Genomic DNA, 17,700 nt, shown 5'->3' with positions numbered 1-17,700 from the left:
ATTTATTCTTCGATTTCTATAACACAGTGCTGTTTCCACTCGAGTAATAGTTATAAAAAGGGGCGGGGCTGTGACAACCCCTCATGCATTGGAATGAAGAAGAAAAAAAAATCAGTTGTCACTGATACTACATGATACAGTATAACTACGGGGCGAAAGGATGGGAGGTTTCACAACTTCCTGGACAGAACACAAGTAAAACTTTCATAAGCTTAAAAAAAATTGGTAAGTGCTGAATGTTGGATGGAGTTCCCCTTTAAGGAACTTTGAAAAAGGTGTGACTAATAGATTGGGGCGGGGCTTGGAGAGGCAGTGGCTGTGTGCTTATAATTTTCAGTGTTTTTACATTGATGTAAAACGATGAATTCTTGCTTTTTTTTTTTTTTTGTCTTCCACCGGGCGTCCATCTTTATCCCGTGCCGGCGTGTCTTAGTGGGATGAGTAACGTTTCCTAAATAACAGAAAATCTTTCAGTGTTCAGCAACAAACATAACCACAAGTATCTACAGCATGATGGATCACTTCTACCCAAAGTTTCTAGGATTAAAGGAATTGTCCATGTTTAGAAAAACCTAAATGCTCTCATCCACAAACAGCGCCACACTAGTCCACAGGTTGTTGGCGGTATTGCAGCTCATCCCCTTTCACTTTAATAGAGTTGAGCTGCAATTCTAGACAAAAGTAACGGTCAGATGTGGTGTTTTCGGAATTTTGTGGGAAAAAAAACCTAAATTTCTTCCTGTAATGAATCGGACATTAGGATAGGTTAGGGCGGTAGTTGTCTCATCCAACCAAGCTGTGGGGTGTCTAGTCATGGTGCTATATTATGACTCAAGTCCGTCTCAGCAGTTTTGATGGGCTTGGCTGGGATATTGGGGCAATGTCTGGGGACAATCCATACTGTCTGGGCTCAAGTCGTCTTATACCAATTGACCAATCATAAATTGGTCGTGTCTAACGTCCTCCTAGACACAACTCACCTTAAGTAGCTCACCAATCTTCCCACCAGGGTCTTCCTCTTTCGTGGCTGTGGTGGACCATTCTTGGAAGTAGACCCCCTCATGTTAGCCCTTGGCACAGTTCTGTCAGTATGGACCTCCACATTGTGGGGTGGTGGTGGTGGTAGGACGGTCTTGTCAAACTCCATGACCTCCACGCTCACCCACTGACACGTATGGCATTGGGTGATATCTGCTTCCAACCCGAAAGGGGCGAATAAGGTCATACTGCCGCACATTGGGCAGGAGGGGATGGACGGGTCGATGAAGGCGATGATGTCGGATTCTTCTGTCTCTTCTTCTAGGGTCTCGAAGTAGGGCACCCTGGAGTTGATGGGCAATGCCTGGATGCCATCCTTACCAAAGACGTCATTGAAGACTCGGCAGATGGGGCAGGAGATGCTGTAAGCGTTGTCCACCCCTAATCTTTCCAGGCAGCCTTCGCAGAAGGTGTGTAGGCAGATGGGCAGGATGCGGGGCTTGAGGGGTCCGTAGGGTCTGTAGTCCTCCAGACAGACTGTACAACGTAGGACATCTGGAGACGTCTCTCCATCAACCTCTAGTGACATGGTGGTGGAGAAGACGATGAGTATAGATGGAGGACTGTCACCTTATCATTGGAGGCATCTCCCGAGGACGGTCAAGACCTGGACCAACATGGCTGACCCCCCAGTCCGGAGCCTTGTGTCAGATCCCCGTTGCTCGTCTCCTCTCGGGTGCACTTTTGCATTGCCCCCTCCCCCTCGGGCGGCTCTAGGTTACTGATCATTAACAATGTAGCAGGAGATCATATGTCATTGTATTAGTTTCAATACAGAATAAACCCGTCTGTTGTGTAATCCGTCCATTATATGTCAGACTCGATGAATATTAGATACACAACGAGGACCAACCACCTGTTACCAGCCTGATGGCAGAAGTCACCGGGACTACAACCCTCATCATCCCACTCACATTACAATCACCTCAACAGAGAATAGGGTGTAGAGCCAGTGTATCTAAAACCATCATGTGATACTGTCTACTGAGCTGTGTACCTAATCCTATCCAGTGTGATACAGTCTGCTGAGCTGTGTATCTAATCCTATCCTGTGTGATACTCTCTGCTGAGCTGTGTATCTAATCCTATCCTGTGTGATACTGACTGCTGAGCTGTGTATCTAATCCTATCCTGTGTAATACTATGTGCTGAGCTGTGTATCTAATCCTATCCTGTGTGATACTGTCTGCTGAGCTGTGTATCTAATCCTATCCTGTGCGATACTGTCTGCTGAGCTGTGTATCTAATCCTGTCCTGTGTGATACTGACTGCTGTGTATCTAATCCTATCCTGTGTGATACTGTCTGCTGAGCTGTGTATCTAATCCTGTCCTGTGTGATACTGACTGCTGTGTATCTAATCCTCTCCTGTGTGATACTGTCTGCTGAGCTGTGTATTTAATCCCATCATGTGTGATACTGTCTGCTGAGCTGTGTATCTAATCCTATCCTGTGTGATACTGTCTGCTGAGCTGTGTATCTAATCCTATCCTGTGTGATACTGTCTGCTGAGCTGTGTATCTAATCCTATCCTGAGTGATACTGACTGCTGAGCTGTGTATCTAATCCAATCATGTGTGATACTGACTGCTGAGCGGTGTATCCAATCCTATCCGGTGTGATACTGACTGCTGAGCTGTGTATCTAATCCTATCCTGTGTGATACTGACTGCTGAGCTGTGTATCTAATCCTATCCTGTATGATACTGCCTGCTGAGCTGTGTATCTAATCCTATCCTGTGTGATACTGTCTGCTGAGCTGTGTATCTAATCCTGTCCTGTGTGATACTATCTGCAGGGCTGTGTATCTAATCCTATCCTGTGTGATACTGCCTGCTGAGCTGTGAATCTAATCCTATCCTGTGTGATACTGTCTAGTGAGTGCTGTATCTAATCCTATCCTTTGTGATATTGCCTGCTGAGCTGTGTATCTAATCCCATCATGTGTGATACAGTCTGCTGAGCTGTGTATCTAATCCTATCCTGTGTGATACTGTCTTCTGAGCTATGTATATTATCCTATCATGTGTGATTCTGTCTCCTGAGCTGTGTATCTAATCCTATCATGTGTGATACTGTCTGCTGAGCTGTGTATCTAATCCTATCCAGTGTGATACTGACTGCTGAGCTGTGTATCTGATCCCATCCTGTGTGATACTGTCTGCTGAGCTGTGTATCTAATCCTATCCTGTGTGATACTGCCTGCTGAGCTGTGTATCTAATCTTATCCTGTTTGGTACTGACTGCTGAGCTGTGTATCTAATCCTATCCTGTGTGACACAGTCTGCTGAGCTGTGTATCTAATCCTGTCCTGTGTGATACTGTCTGCAGGGCTGTGTATCTAATCCTATCCTGTGTGATACTGCCTGCTGAGCTGTGAATCTAATCCTATCCTGTGTGATACTGTCTAGTGAGTGCTGTATCTAATCCTATCCTTTGTGATATTGCCTGCTGAGCTGTGTATCTAATCCCATCATGTGTGATACAGTCTGCTGAGCTGTGTATCTAATCCTATCCTGTGTGATACTGTCTTCTGAGCTGTGAATCTAATCCTATCCTGTGTGATACTGTCTAGTGAGTGCTGTATCTAATCCTATCCTTTGTGATATTGCCTGCTGAGCTGTGTATCTAATCCCATCATGTGTGATACAGTCTGCTGAGCTGTGTATCTAATCCTATCCTGTGTGATACTGTCTTCTGAGCTATGTATATTATCCTATCATGTGTGATTCTGTCTCCTGAGCTGTGTATCTAATCCTATCATGTGTGATACTGTCTGCTGAGCTGTGTATCTAATCCTATCCAGTGTGATACTGACTGCTGAGCTGTGTATCTGATCCCATCCTGTGTGATACTGTCTGCTGAGCTGTGTATCTAATCCTATCCTGTGTGATACTGCCTGCTGAGCTGTGTATCTAATCTTATCCTGTTTGGTACTGACTGCTGAGCTGTGTATCTAATCCTATCCTGTGTGACACAGTCTGCTGAGCTGTGTATCTAATCCTGTCCTGTGTGATACTGTCTGCAGGGCTGTGTATCTAATCCCATCCTGTGTGATACTGTCTGCTGAGCTGTGTATCTAATCCTATCCTGTGTGATACTGCCTGCTGAGCTGTGTATCTAATCTTATCCTGTTTGGTACTGACTGCTGAGCTGTGTATCTAATCCTATCCTGTGTGACACAGTCTGCTGAGCTGTGTATCTAATCCTGTCCTGTGTGATACTGTCTGCAGGGTTGTGTATCTAATCCTATCCTGTGTGATACTGCCTGCTGAGCTGTGAATCTAATCCTATCCTGTGTGATACTGTCTAGTGAGTGCTGTATCTAATCCTATCCTTTGTGATATTGCCTGCTGAGCTGTGTATCTAATCCCATCATGTGTGATACAGTCTGCTGAGCTGTGTATCTAATCCTATCCTGTGTGATACTGTCTTCTGAGCTATGTATATTATCCTATCATGTGTGATTCTGTCTCCTGAGCTGTGTATCTAATCCTATCATGTGTGATACTGTCTGCTGAGCTGTGTATCTAATCCTATCCAGTGTGATACTGACTGCTGAGCTGTGTATCTGATCCCATCCTGTGTGATACTGTCTGCTGAGCTGTGTATCTAATCATATCCTGTGTGATACTGCCTGCTGAGCTGTGTATCTAATCTTATCCTGTTTGGTACTGACTGCTGAGCTGTGTATCTAATCCTATCCTGTGTGACACTGACTGCCGAGCTGTGTATCTAATCCTGTCCTGTGTGATACTGTCTGCAGGGCTGTGTATCTAATCCTATCCTGTGTGATACTGTCTGCTGAGCTGTGTATCTAATCCTATTATGTGAGATACTGTGTATCTAATCATGTCATGTGAGATACTGTGTTCTTATTTGTGTATCTAATCCTGTCCTGTGTGATACCATCTGCTGTATCTAAGCCTATATGTCCGCTTCTCCGGTGTATCTAAGTCTATAAAGCCCCCCCCCTCATAAGGTAAGAGGGCGGAGTCATATGTGATAAGGGGCGGAGTCAGAGATAACGGCGTCTTGAGGAGCCGCGGCCTGATTGGAAGGTCAGTCACATCCCTTTGAACCAATCACGCTTCGGCTATTATTTTCTGTCCTGCACAAGGAAAATGAGACACGGTTTCTGATTGGCTGGTGTAAAGTACCAGGTGATTTTAGCTCTAATGAGGCGCGAAGTAGAATCCTGTGTGAGCCTGAGGAGCCCAGGACGGGAGATGTGAGGTAAATGCGGATTGTGCCTCACATTACCACATCATAGACATGTCCTCACAGTAATCTTCTTCTGTCATGAACAAAAATATTCTCCTCAGGCATGTCCTTGTTATATCCCATCCCGGGAAAGCTGGGTGACAGCCAGCCGCCTCACCACTGTCTCCTAGTTGTTTCCTTCTCTGACAGGGTGTCATTACCCAGCTTTCTCAGTATCCTGATAGGACAAGACTCTAATACTGGATACAGTAGTGGCATTTATGAAGAAATGTGGGCGGTTTCGTTGTTCAGGATTGTTGGAAAGTTGGGTGACTGTCATAGAGCGTGTGACACTAGTCATTTCTGTGGAAAACCTGAATGTTCATGGACTAAACTGGAAAAGTCGCTGCTTATTCCTACTCCCCCTAGGGTGCTGTCACGCGGTGCGCTCACGGACCGCTTTGAAACGGGCTGAGAGCGCATGGGCTTGGCTGGCGTTTTTGAATGGACCAAAAACATACTATGTGACGTGGCGTTTTGAACCAGTTTTTAGGCCATTTTTAAGCAGTCGGTTCAAAAGGCATTAGTTTTGTACCTTTTTTCCCAATTATCTTATTTAAGATAATTGGAAAACGGACAAAAACTGTCAAAAACCAGATGCGTTTTCAAAAAACGCATTTGTTTTATAATGGACTGCTTAAAAACGGCCTAAGGCTACATTCACACGGACGTATGAAAACGTCCGTTACCGTACCGTACCGTTTTTTTACGGATTACATACGGCCACATTCATTTCAATGGACAATACGTCTGACCATTTATATTGCCGTTGTTAACTCCGTACCGTACCGTACACTGGCCGTATAAAAATATAGAGCATGTCCTATTTTCTCCCGTATTTCAGTTCGGGTTACATACGTGCTGCGTACGGATGAAAAACGTCACGTATATACGGCCCGTAAATACGGGACTGGAGAAATCAGACGGTCGTGTGAATGTAGCCTTAGGCTGCGGTCACACGTGGCGTTTTTAACCCCTTAAGGACGCAGGGTTTTTCGGCTCATTTCTCGCTCTCCAACTTCAAAAATCCATAACTTTTTAATTTTTACGTGTACAGACCTGTGTGAGGGCTTATTTTGTGCGTAACAAATTTTACTTTCCCGTAATGTTATTTATTTTAACATGCCGTGTACTGCGAAGCTGCAAAAAATTCCAAATGTGGAAAAATTGAAAAAAAACCGCACGTGCGTCACGTTCTTGTGGGCTCAGTTTTTACGACTTTCACTCTTCGCTCCAAATAACACCTCAGCTTTATTCTTTGGTTCGGTGCGATCGCGGTGATACCAAATTTATATAGGTTTTATTGTGTTTTAATACATTTTCAAAAATTAAACGAATGTGTAAAAAATAGAAAAAATTTTTTTGCCATCTTCGCTAATAACTTTTTCATACTTTGGCGCACGGAGATGTGTGAGGGGTCATTTTTTGCGAAATGAGGCAACGTTTTCATTGCTACCATTTTGAGGTCTGCGACATTTTGATCATTTTTTATTTCATTTTTTATGTTATGTAAAAAGGTGTAAAAGTCGCATTTCGGCGCCTCGGAAGTCACCGCCGCCCCCGTAACCGTTTTTATATTTTGATAGATCGGGCATTTTGGGACGCGGCGATACCTAATATGTTTGTGGTTTTTACTTTTTATTATGTTTTATATCCGTTCTAGGGAAAGGGGGGTGATTTGAACTTTTAATATTTTATTAATTTTTTTTATTTTTTAAACTTTTTTTTAAATTTTTTTTTCACTATTTTTTTTAGACCATCTAGGGTACATTAACCCTAGATGGTCAGATCGCTCCTACCATATACTGCAATACTACAGTATACAATACTACTGCAATATATGGCATTTTTGCAGGTCATACATTACAATGAGCCACTGGCTCATTGTAACGAACCTGCATAAGCCATGTAGCCTCGTGTCAAAAGAAGACCCGAGGCTACCATGGTAACCGATCGCCGTCCCCCCGATGACGTTCGGGGGCGCGGCGAACGGAAAAAAGATGGCGACGCCCGCGCGTCGCCGTCTTTTAAACGCCGCCTGCGACTTTGCCGGCGGCGTTGAGAGGGTTAATAGCGGTGGGGGTTTTCTGCAAAATGCAAAAACCCCCACCTTTGTATGAAGAGGACTCAGCCCGTGAGCCCTCTTCATACATCCCTTATACCTCTGCGCCGTAGAGCGTTAAGGGGTTAAGCAGTTAGTTAAAAAACTCATGTGTTAAAAAAATTAAATTGGATCCGTTTTTGACAGGTTTTACCAATTATCTTAATTTAAACTGGTCAAAAACGGATGCATTTTCAGAAACACATGCATTTTTTTTTACGGACTGCTTAAAAACGGGCCAAAGACGGGTTCAACACGCCATGTGTGCCACCACCCTAAGGGTGAAGACACACGTGGCGTTTTTGGGCCGTTTTTAGTAGAGCGTTTTCAGATTGTAAAAAACGCATGCGTTTTTTTGAAAATGCATGCGTTTTTTAACAGGTTTGACCAATTATCTTAATTCAAACTGCTCAAAAACGCATGCGTTTTTAACGATCTGAAAACGCTCTACTAAAAACGGCCCAAAAACGGCCTAAAAACACCACGTGTGTTTTCACCCTAAGGCTTCATGTACTTGTCTGGCATCCACATATTATCCATGTATTTAACTGATCCACATCTACCAGACCTTAAATAGTTAACCCCTTTTAAGGGTGCGTCACATGATCCCAGGTTTACAGGTACCACGAAGTTGCACCAGAAACTGCACCAAAGCTGAATGCAGCTCCTTCAGTTTAAAAATTGACATAAATGGGTGCGTTTTGTGTCATCGGTCTACGTTTATTTGACATATTTCACATACGTTTTTTTTTTGCTTCCTGCAACTTCTGAGGCCATTCCCATGTGTCCTTACCAAGATGGAGAATTTTAAGATCCATATTTGGGCATAAAAACGGATGTGATGGATTGATGCAGAAATTTGAACACTTTCTGCATACGTCATCCATAGACGCCAATGTTAAAAAAGTCATGTTTTCTGCACCATGCATGCGGTTACAGAAGTACCTGGGGTTGCCAGGAGTCAGACCCTCACAGATCACCTTGTTATCCCCTGTCTTGTAAATGGCATATAACTCTGCAGAATAGATTACCGTAATAGTAGTGGGCTGCTCCAGCACTATGCAGGTATACAAGTGTCCACAAGATGGTGCTCTCTCCCCTCCTGTATGTCATTGGGTCACTGCTCTGGCTCCTTTTACAGAACAAAACCCCTGGATAAAAAGTTGTACAGTGTCCTGTCAGGGAGCTTTGGGACACTAATCGCCCACAGACCTGTGAATTATTTCTGTCCATGGCCTCAATAAGATAAACAAACATTTATAATCCCCTCAGTCCAAAGCTCTTGGCACCTTTTATAGTCATTCAGTGAAGTCGGCGTAGTATTCCCCAACATCACTGTGCTGTGGGTACAGCGCATGCACAATGAGCCGCCGTGCACTGAAGCATTGCACAGGTCCTGAGAGCACCAGAAGCCCTAAGCTTTTTTTTGGACTTGTATTTAGTCAAGAACTGACAGGGTGATTTAGGACACTTGATCACTTGTCCATATGGACCTGTAGTTGGTTTAGTGTTACAAATTACAGTTACAGGTTGCCTTTAATAAAAATGGTGGTGGAGGGATTGGTGATCACTGCCTAAAATGGCTTTTGCAAGTTTAGGATAAGGGATAGGTAGCTGATCGATGAGGGTCTAACTGTTGGGACCCCCATCCAATCATAAGACCTGGACCCTGCACCCTCTGAACCCGCTTGTTTATGGTTTCCTAGCAGAAGCAAGGATATTCCAAATCTAGGAAAAGAGAGTGATAATAAAAAATATGTATTTACAATTATATACATCATACATACGTCATGTTATTAAATGAGACAACAGTGTGAGATGAACAATGATTGTCTTTCATAGAATCAAATCTCTCCTCTAAATAATTTCCCAGAAAAGGGAAGTGAAAATAGAAACCTGACCTCCAACTCCAAGATACAAAGGAAATCTATGAATCTCAATTAAACCTATACAGTACAGTGGGTCACTTTTTGAGATGCAGCAGAGCTGAGTTTGTTGAAAGAAGTTAAAAAACCTTATGGAGAGAATTGTTAATCATTTTACATTTAGGTTCGCTTAGGAGTCTACTTATAGCTATACTGTTTTGGATATCCAAAACTGATAACTCAGAATCACACTTTCCCCAGCTTTCTAAAGGCACATTGCATTTTAGGCGATAGCTAAAGTTAGTAGCCCCCACCCACCGGTCGTCTCGCAGCATTATTTTACACCCCTAACCTTCTATTTCATACACATGAAGTATCTATTCTCAATGGGGACAGATAAAAGCTTCTGACAAGAACTTGTTGAAGACTTATCTTCCTTCTGTGCCCCATACTTCTTTTCCCAGGTTCATCTGTCTAAAAATATGAGGGAGGTCTGCATACAAATTTACAGTTGTGAAACTCTCCCTGAATTCTGTGTTCCTGAAGTATAACTATTCAGTAGGTAAAGCTAGCTGGGGTATTCTGCAAAATTAAGTTTAAAATTGGGCAAATTGGCATCTGATTTTGATATCTTTCATAGGATGAAGAAATCTAAAGTTTTTTTTCAGTCACTTTTCAGCCTTGGCTCACACAGAGAATCCTGTATCGGTGGTACTCGCCGTTGGGAGGGGACCATGTTTCTCTGAAGCTGACTCGGCTTGGTTGCTTGGAGTACTCTCCATTGTGATTTTACCATCTTTTCCACGTCTATAAAGACAGCTACACCAACTTGTGAAAGTGTGCTTAAATCTCTCTGAGGCAAAACAGTACAATATGGGATCCATACAGCAGTTGGTTCCTGACATCATCCATGTGATATAATAGGCCACCTCCACGTTTTCCAGTAATATACACTCAGCAGGAAAGAACAAGGTGATGGTGACCCCCATGGTCCTGGTGATGTGTACTGGGATATAGCAGATTATGAATATGATCAGGGACACAAATATGGTCTGTACAGATTTGGAGACCATCACGTTAGTCATGGTGTTCATAGGATTTACATTAAGAATATATCGACTCAGGAGACTGTAGCAGACCAAGGTGATGGTGAACGGGATGAGGAGACCTGAGAAGAGGATGACCCAGTTCCAGACAAAAAATAAAATCGCTTGTTCTGTTTGATGGAAGCTGAGACATTTAGTGACTCCGTGGACTTCAGATGTTTGTAGAACAAAGAAGAATGGGATTCCTTGTAGGAGGAGACAAACCCAGACACCGATGCAGAGTTTTGTGATGAATGGCTTTGTGGTCCAGGCCCTTCTTTTAACACTGTGGGCCACTGAAAAATATCTGTGAATACCGATAAGAGTAAGGAAATATATACTTCCATACATGTGAGTACTGAGGAGGAAGACCTTAAACTGGCAGAAGAAGGTGCCGAAGGTCCAGTGGTCTGTCAAGGAGTAGATGATGATGAGAGGAGCCGCTGGGGTGATGATGGCATCGGAGATGGCCAGGTTGAATTGGAGAATCACAGTTGAATTCCATTGTTTTACCTTAAACCAGAAAATCCACAAACTGATACAGTTCATCACAAATCCAATAAAGAAGATAAAGCTCAAGAAGATCGGGATGAAGGGGTTGATTGTTTGAGGCTGGCAGCTGGTGAAGTTTGCAGACGAGTTCACCATCTCGAATGTTTTACGCTGAAAAATTAAGTGTTTAGATAAAGCAATCTGAATAAATTACACAAAGAATAGTTTCCCATTCTAAAAGCTGTACAGGTCTAATTTAAAATGCATGAGAAATTTGGGCTATTTCTTAGATAACTGCATTGCCAGGAAGTTTCAAAAGAAAGAAGTGTAACAAGTGGATGGTGGCTGAAACGCAATTGTAAGACGTCTGCAGGATATGGTCGTTGTGTAAGTTTGCGGATGCACGTAGAGTATTTAATGTGTAGTGTATTAACGTTGTGTAAGAGTAATCATAAAATTACATGGTGTTCCTGGCTATGGACATTTTATGTGCAATCATTTATTTCCAAAATAACAAAAAATGGAGAAATATGACTTTTTCTGGTTTGGAAGAAGCCCAATACAGTTTTTTTTTAATCTTTTTACACAGCATTCTGGCAGACCCACTGTAGTCCACTATTAACCATTTACATGGCATACTGGCAGCCCTTGCAGAAGTGTCCCTGTAGTCTTCCTCATGACCTGGTGGCAGCTTCCACCTTAATCTGGGAATATGGCGTTGTCCAGCGATTAAATTGATTAGTCTATATTTCACTTTTTAGATATTTGTAAATCTGCTATACAACACTACAGTATAACACCTCTTTGTCAACAGAGGATAACGCTTTATAGTACAACAAAGTTTGGTACAACTATTCCATAAGAATACTCACATTCAGTTCTCCTCCTCTTCTCTGGTCCGTCTCTTCCCAGTTACTTCAGTAATAACACATTCTGTGCTCTGTGCCTCACCTCGGTCTGTCCCATATAAACCCTCTATCCTGATGTTATCTGCTCCATGTCTGACTCCTCTGTGTGTATGCTTGTCCTCACACGCTATACACACAGCTGACAATGGATAGCTTTCTCTGTGTTTCCCGCACCGTGATCTAGCCACCTCCTGTCCATAAACTGCTATAGATATTACTCTTATCCCCCTATATATTCCTTATCTAAAATATTAAATAATGCTTTTGGGATGCTTTTTGTAAATGAAGTATGGGCTAAATATCAGCTTGCTGGAACTTCTAACATAAACCTATTACAAATTTATTTTTTTCAATTTTATTTCAATAACTAACAATTTGTACAGGGAGTAGAGTAAACAATGATTTATTAATAGAAGGAAGTTATGATGGCAACAAATGTGATTAAGAAATGTGAATATGGTCGGACCTCGACTGATTTTATATTAATCACCTATCCTAAGAATCCCAGAATGTCCCTTTTTAAAGGGCATCTACCATCAGGATGAAGGACTGTATGCAAATGAGCCTGAGGGGCTCCAGGCTCCATAGGTGTTAATTGAGCCTGGAGCCCCTCAGGCTCATTTGCCTAAAGTCTTTTATCCTGGTGGTAGATGTCCTTTAAGAGGTTGTTTTACTTACACTCTAGTAAAATAAAAAATAGAGAATATATAATATATACACAGATTTAGTTAACAAATCAAAGGAGTAGTCCTTAATATTGTTCCCCTCTCTCCTCTTTCAGTTCTACAAATTGTGTAGGAGCAAAGAACAAATTTGTAGCGATACAGAAGATGTTCAGGACGTGATACTGACCTGTGCACGTTGCTGCTCCAAGTGTCCGAGAGTGACTGCTGTGCGAAGTAATCTGCGGAAATTTAGAGCTCATGTACAGTAAGTAGCATCCGCTGCATCTTCCTGTTTTTTTTTTTTTTTTTTTTTTTTTAAGTAATTTCAGATATTAGCCAAGACCTTTATAGTAAAAGTGCCAATTTCTTATCCTCTTGGTTAGGGAACTGAAAATGAGATGTTCTGCTACATGTAGACAACTAATTATTTATAGGGTTATATTGCTGAGTTTTATTACTGTTTCAAAAGTCACTTTTAATAGTCTTCCCTTACTGGCAAATTCTCACCTTTTGCAAGTTTGGAAGCCTCTTTGTTGCCAGTAATTTCTTGCATTGGTGACACTGACCACACTGTCTTTATGTAAGTGCAATGTCTGTGGTCACTGTCGAGTGAGTTATGGCAAAGTAGTCTGTCTTTGTTTATCTCCTTATTTACCGATGTCCATGTACACTTATAAACTTTGTCCATTTAAATCCCATACAGTGGAGTAAGCTGGAAGTGGCATGTCTCCAGGGAGAATAAAAGTTTGGCACTTTAAAAATCCTTTGTTCCCTCAATATCTTCAATTGAGAGAGAGGTAGTCGACATGCATTATATTTGTATTGATACAGCTGGATCAGTGACATCAAGCACTTGTTGAAACACCTCTGTGTATTCTTTTATCCTTATCTTTTTGCTTAGCAGCCACTGTGTAGGAGGCTTTATCTATGCGGGTCTAAGATGGTAACACTATTTATGTGTTATTTGTTTTTAATGTAATGTAAAGATGTTTTAAACTTTGTTATTAGAGATGAGCGAGTATACTCGTCCGAGTATACTGCTCGGTCGAGTATTAGCATACTCGGACCGGCTCGTTACTCGGACGAGTATCTCGCCGGCTCGAGATCGAGCAGTAAATTAATAAAATAAATTGAATAAAAGTATTTTTATTGTAAAAAAAAAAATATTACACATGTTTCCATATGTTTTACTTGTAAGAACACATTGAAATAACACTATTCTTTACTTTCCAGGTGTTCGCACGTGTCTCCCGCTAATTTAGGAGATGTTCGGAACATCTGGAATGTGAAGAATAGTGTTACTTTGCAGCTGTGCGCGCGTATCTCCGAACCTATCGGGAGACACGCGCGCACACCTGCAATGTGAAGAATAGAATTAAAACATTAAAAACAGTGAACACAGGAGCATTTAAGTGCAGAACACATTGAAAGAACACTATTCTTCACATTCCAGATGTTCGTGCACATCTCCTAACTTAGCGGGAGACACGCGCGAACACCTGCAAAGTGAAGAATAGTGTTATTTCAATGTGTTCTTACAAGTAAAACATCTGCAAACATCTGGAATTTTTTTTTCTGCACTGTTCTTTTACTGTTCAGTTTTATTAAAAAAATGCTCGGGTCTCCCATTGACTTCAATGGGGCTCGTTATTCGAGACGAGCACTCGAGCATCTGGAAAAGTTCGTCTCGAATAACGAGCACCCGAGCATTTTAGTGCTCGCTCATCTCTATTTGTTATCCATTACAGTTACTTACAGCTAATGTGCCATACAGACAGCATGCTGTGTTAGTTGGTTGTCCTGGAGAGCAGTTACCTTTGCATGTTAGTAGCAGCAATGAAAGATGAGTTTATATTCTAGGAGTATAGCTTTTCCAAGTGCAATAGGGATGGGTCCTCACAAATCTCTGCATGCACTTGCTCCAAAGCCTCCCCTCCGTAAAGCTGTAGCCGGATTATTGTTGAATGCTGACTATTTCCTCTAGGGTAAAATGGAGCTATGGAGCAGTTCGGTTCACACAACACAGCAATTTGAGGACCTGTCACTAGTGCACTTGGAGAAGCTACAACCGTGAAATATAAATTTTATATTTCACAGTCCTGTTGCTTCTATGAACACATAAAGCAGTATGGTTACACATCACTCCAGGCACTTGGTTTTAGAAAGTCTGTTCAAGGCCACAACTGCTTCCTGGCTCTTGTCCCCAAATTATAGAATTTTAGTAAATACAAAGAATTCCTTCATTTCTGGTTTTTGTGGACTTGTTGTGTTTCCTGCAGTATATCCTATAGTAAATTGTCATGCAAGGGACAACCTGTTGTTACCAGACACTTGGGAAGAACCCGGTGATGATCTTCTGAAGCTGACGTCTTGTCTTTGGCCTTGCTGTAAACTGTAACGCCTTGAATGCATGTAGTTAAATCTGTCCGTAGTAAAACAGTATATAACAGGATCCATACAGCAGTTGGTGCCTGACAGCATCCATGTGATATAATAGGCCACCTCCACTTTTTCTAGTAGAGAACAGCTAGTGGGGAAAAACAAGATGATGGTGACTCCCATGGTCCTGGTGATGTGTACCGGGATATAGCAGATTATGAATATGATCAGGGACACAAATATGGTCTGTACAGATTTAGAGACCATAACATTGGTGAGGGTGTTCATGGCATTTACATTACAAATATATTGACTCAGGAGACAGTAGCAGACCAAGGTGATGGTGAAGGGGATGAGGAGACCTGAGAAGAGGATGACCCAGTTCCAGACAAAAAATAAAACTGCTTGGTCATTTTGATGGATACTAAGACATTTTGTAACTCCATGGACTTCAGATGTTTGTAGAACAAAGAAGAATGGGATTCCTTGTAGGAGGAGACAAACCCAGACACCGATGCAGAGTTTTGTGATGAATGGCTTGGTGGTCCAGTAAATTCTCTTATTATTGTGGGCAACCGTAAAATATCTGTGAATGCTGATGAGAGTAAGGAAATATATACTTCCATACATGTGAGTACTGAGGAGGAAGACCTTAAACTGGCAGAAGAAGGTGCCAAAAGTCCAGTGGTTGGTCAAGGAGTAGATGATGATGAGAGGAGCCGCTGGGGTGATGATGGCATCGGAGATGGCTAGGTTGAATTGGAGAATCACAGTTGTGTCCCATCGTTTTACCCGAAACCAGAAAATCCACAAACTGATACCGTTCATCACCAATCCAATGAAGAAGATAAAACTCAAGAAGATCGGGATATAGATGGCGATGGGTTGAGGCTGGCAGCTGGTGACGTTTCTGGATGTGTTCAGCATTCTAAAAAAAAAGAGCAAATTTTATGAAATGTGGCACAAATGTCAAAATTACAAAGATGGTAATAGAGAAACACAGCACCACCGCCACTGTCACCACCAGCAGAATCAAAGTTAAAAGTATTGAGGTATTACACAATATGCCATATGGTTTTACTTTTACCTTGGATACTTTTACTGATTTCCAGATAAATTTTTGCCCAAGGGCAGGCTATCCTACTATTGCAAGTGTACCACCTTGCTGAATATATAGCCGCCCTCTGTTGTTTTTTGTTTCTTTTCTTTATATATATACCACCAGCAGAGTACTGAGTGCAGCTCTGGGGTATAATACAGGATGTAACTCAGGATCAGTACAGGATAAGTAATGTCATGTATGTACACAGTGACTGCACCAGCAGCAGAATAGTGAGTGCAGCTCTGGGGTATAATACATGATGTAACTCAGGATCAGTACAGGATAAGTAATGTCATGTATGTACACAGTGACTGCACCAGCAGCAGAATAGTGAATGCTGCTCTGGGGTATAATACAGGATGTAACTCAGGATCAGTACAGGATAAGTAATGTCATGTATGTACACAGTGACTGCACCAGCAGCAGAATAGTGAATGCAGCTCTGGAGTATAATACATAAGTAATATTAATATATATTTGAAGAATATGCATGTAGGTGGACATACTCTTGAGAAAAACATCCATGATCAGATGTCACCACCAATACTTGTACTAGAGAATTTGAGGAAGAATCAAGAAAATGAAAGTAAAATGCAGATTGGCTATACATGTGATCGGTCACTTACCTCCTCACATCAGATCCCAAGACAACAGGACATAAGTCATTGATGTGACCAGTCTCTGCTCTGCTGACAGTATAGACTTAAGACTTTTTTTTTGCACATATAACACTGTTCTCTCCCTCCATCACACATGGTTAGGGCAAAGTTACTTGTGACTGAAGGGGTTTTCCATATGGAAAGGTCAGATATAAAAACAAAATACAAGTAGCCATAAACGGGGGATTCTTTGCCGAAACTCCCACTCCATGTATGATGAGTCACTCTTGGGTAACTTCCAAGCTATGATGCGTCTGAAACATGATGTGGTGGCTGCTCTATGTTAGCAGTGTATGGCAGTAATATGTGGACACTGTATGGTAATGTTAGATGTTAACAGAGGTATATTGCAGGTACTATGAGGCATTAATATGTAGGTACTGTAAGGTAATGTTATCTGCTTATGCAGAGTTACAATGTCAACTCTATGATCTTGAATTTTATCAGCGCTGTATGACACCATTACCTCAGTGCACAGAGGTGCCGTATAGTGTTAGCTCTATGAGGCAGTATTCTGTTGAAACTGTGTATTACTGTATCACTATAGACACTCGGTAGTGTGTGTGCGCGCTTTATGGTGATATTGTTATGGCACTATTATGGATGACACCATGCCGATGTTCTTTGAGCACATTTATAGCGCTATGCTGTAGGCACTATTTGGAAGTGTTACCTTGGCATTTTACTGACCTGTTATACTCCCCGTGTGACATTGTGATGATGGATCTATATGGCATTCTGATTTGCCACTAATATGTAGGTAGCATTATACCACTATTGCTCTCCTTTCTGTATAGATCAAGGTGTATGCAGGAAAGTGATGACAATCCTCTTAGTTGTGTAACCGGATCAGAGCCGTTCCTCCTGCAGTTGTGTAATGTGACTGTATTGGGTCACCACTGTCACAATAACAATTGTGCCGTACGCACATGGCCTCAAACAGTTAAATATTGTATTTCAGAAGTTCACTGCTCGGGAAACTTAGAGATTTCCCCATTTTGAAAAATTCTTAATATTTTGCTAATGTCAGCAGCCTTGGTGTGTGTGACAAATGGGGAGGCCCTTAAGAGTTAAAGGGGAATTCTAGTTTTCTATGAACATTCTTGTTCAGCCAAAGCCTACAAACCTGTACAGACCATCGTTT

General features: G+C 41.9%; 4 protein-coding genes across 4 annotated transcripts in view; 1 reads left to right on the top strand and 3 right to left on the bottom strand.

Moving 5' to 3' along the window:
• Window positions 1-19: 19 nt before the first annotated feature.
• Window positions 20-1,663, bottom strand: LOC140077322 (E3 ubiquitin-protein ligase TRIM56-like). Its single transcript, XM_072124382.1, has 2 exons — window positions 981-1,663; window positions 20-451 (listed from the first exon to the last, which is right to left on the bottom strand). Exons 1-2 carry the CDS (start codon window positions 1,565-1,567, stop codon window positions 430-432), a joined length of 609 nt encoding a protein of 202 aa, XP_071980483.1. The 5' UTR covers window positions 1,568-1,663; the 3' UTR covers window positions 20-429.
• A 3,455-nt stretch (window positions 1,664-5,118) lies between these two features.
• CYSRT1 (cysteine rich tail 1) overlaps window positions 5,119-17,700 on the top strand; it is a 93,103-nt gene continuing 80,521 nt past the window's right edge. Inside the window, exons 1-2 of the mRNA XM_072125252.1 lie at window positions 5,119-5,273; window positions 12,533-12,681. The gene's annotated coding sequence lies outside the window, so the exon portion shown is untranslated. The remainder of the gene's footprint in view (window positions 5,274-12,532; window positions 12,682-17,700) is intronic.
• On the bottom strand, window positions 8,170-11,075 carry LOC140077069 (P2Y purinoceptor 4-like). The gene has a single exon (XM_072123931.1). The coding sequence runs from the start codon at window positions 10,997-10,999 to the stop codon at window positions 9,953-9,955; it is 1,047 nt and encodes a 348-aa protein (XP_071980032.1). The 5' UTR covers window positions 11,000-11,075; the 3' UTR covers window positions 8,170-9,952.
• On the bottom strand, window positions 14,715-15,722 carry LOC140078013 (P2Y purinoceptor 4-like). The gene has a single exon (XM_072125770.1). It carries the CDS (start codon window positions 15,720-15,722, stop codon window positions 14,715-14,717), a length of 1,008 nt encoding a protein of 335 aa, XP_071981871.1.

The sequence above is a fragment of the Engystomops pustulosus genome, chromosome 9 (genome assembly GCF_040894005.1).
Source record: "Engystomops pustulosus chromosome 9, aEngPut4.maternal, whole genome shotgun sequence".
Lineage (NCBI taxonomy): Eukaryota > Metazoa > Chordata > Amphibia > Anura > Leptodactylidae > Engystomops > Engystomops pustulosus.
The sequence above is the reverse complement of the archived record's forward strand: the minus strand, read 5'-3'. Positions and strand labels throughout refer to the sequence as shown.

Coding starts and splice junctions, on each gene's coding strand:
- LOC140078013 (XM_072125770.1), bottom strand. CDS start 15,722: ATGCTGAACACATCCAGAAACGTCACCAGCTGCCAGCCTCAACCCATC.
- LOC140077322 (XM_072124382.1), bottom strand. CDS start 1,567: ATGTCACTAGAGGTTGATGGAGAGACGTCTCCAGATGTCCTACGTTGT. Junction 452..980: donor AGATTGGTGAGCTACTTAAG/GTGAGTTGTGTC, acceptor TCTGTTATTTAG/GAAACGTTACTCATCCCACT.
- LOC140077069 (XM_072123931.1), bottom strand. CDS start 10,999: ATGGTGAACTCGTCTGCAAACTTCACCAGCTGCCAGCCTCAAACAATC.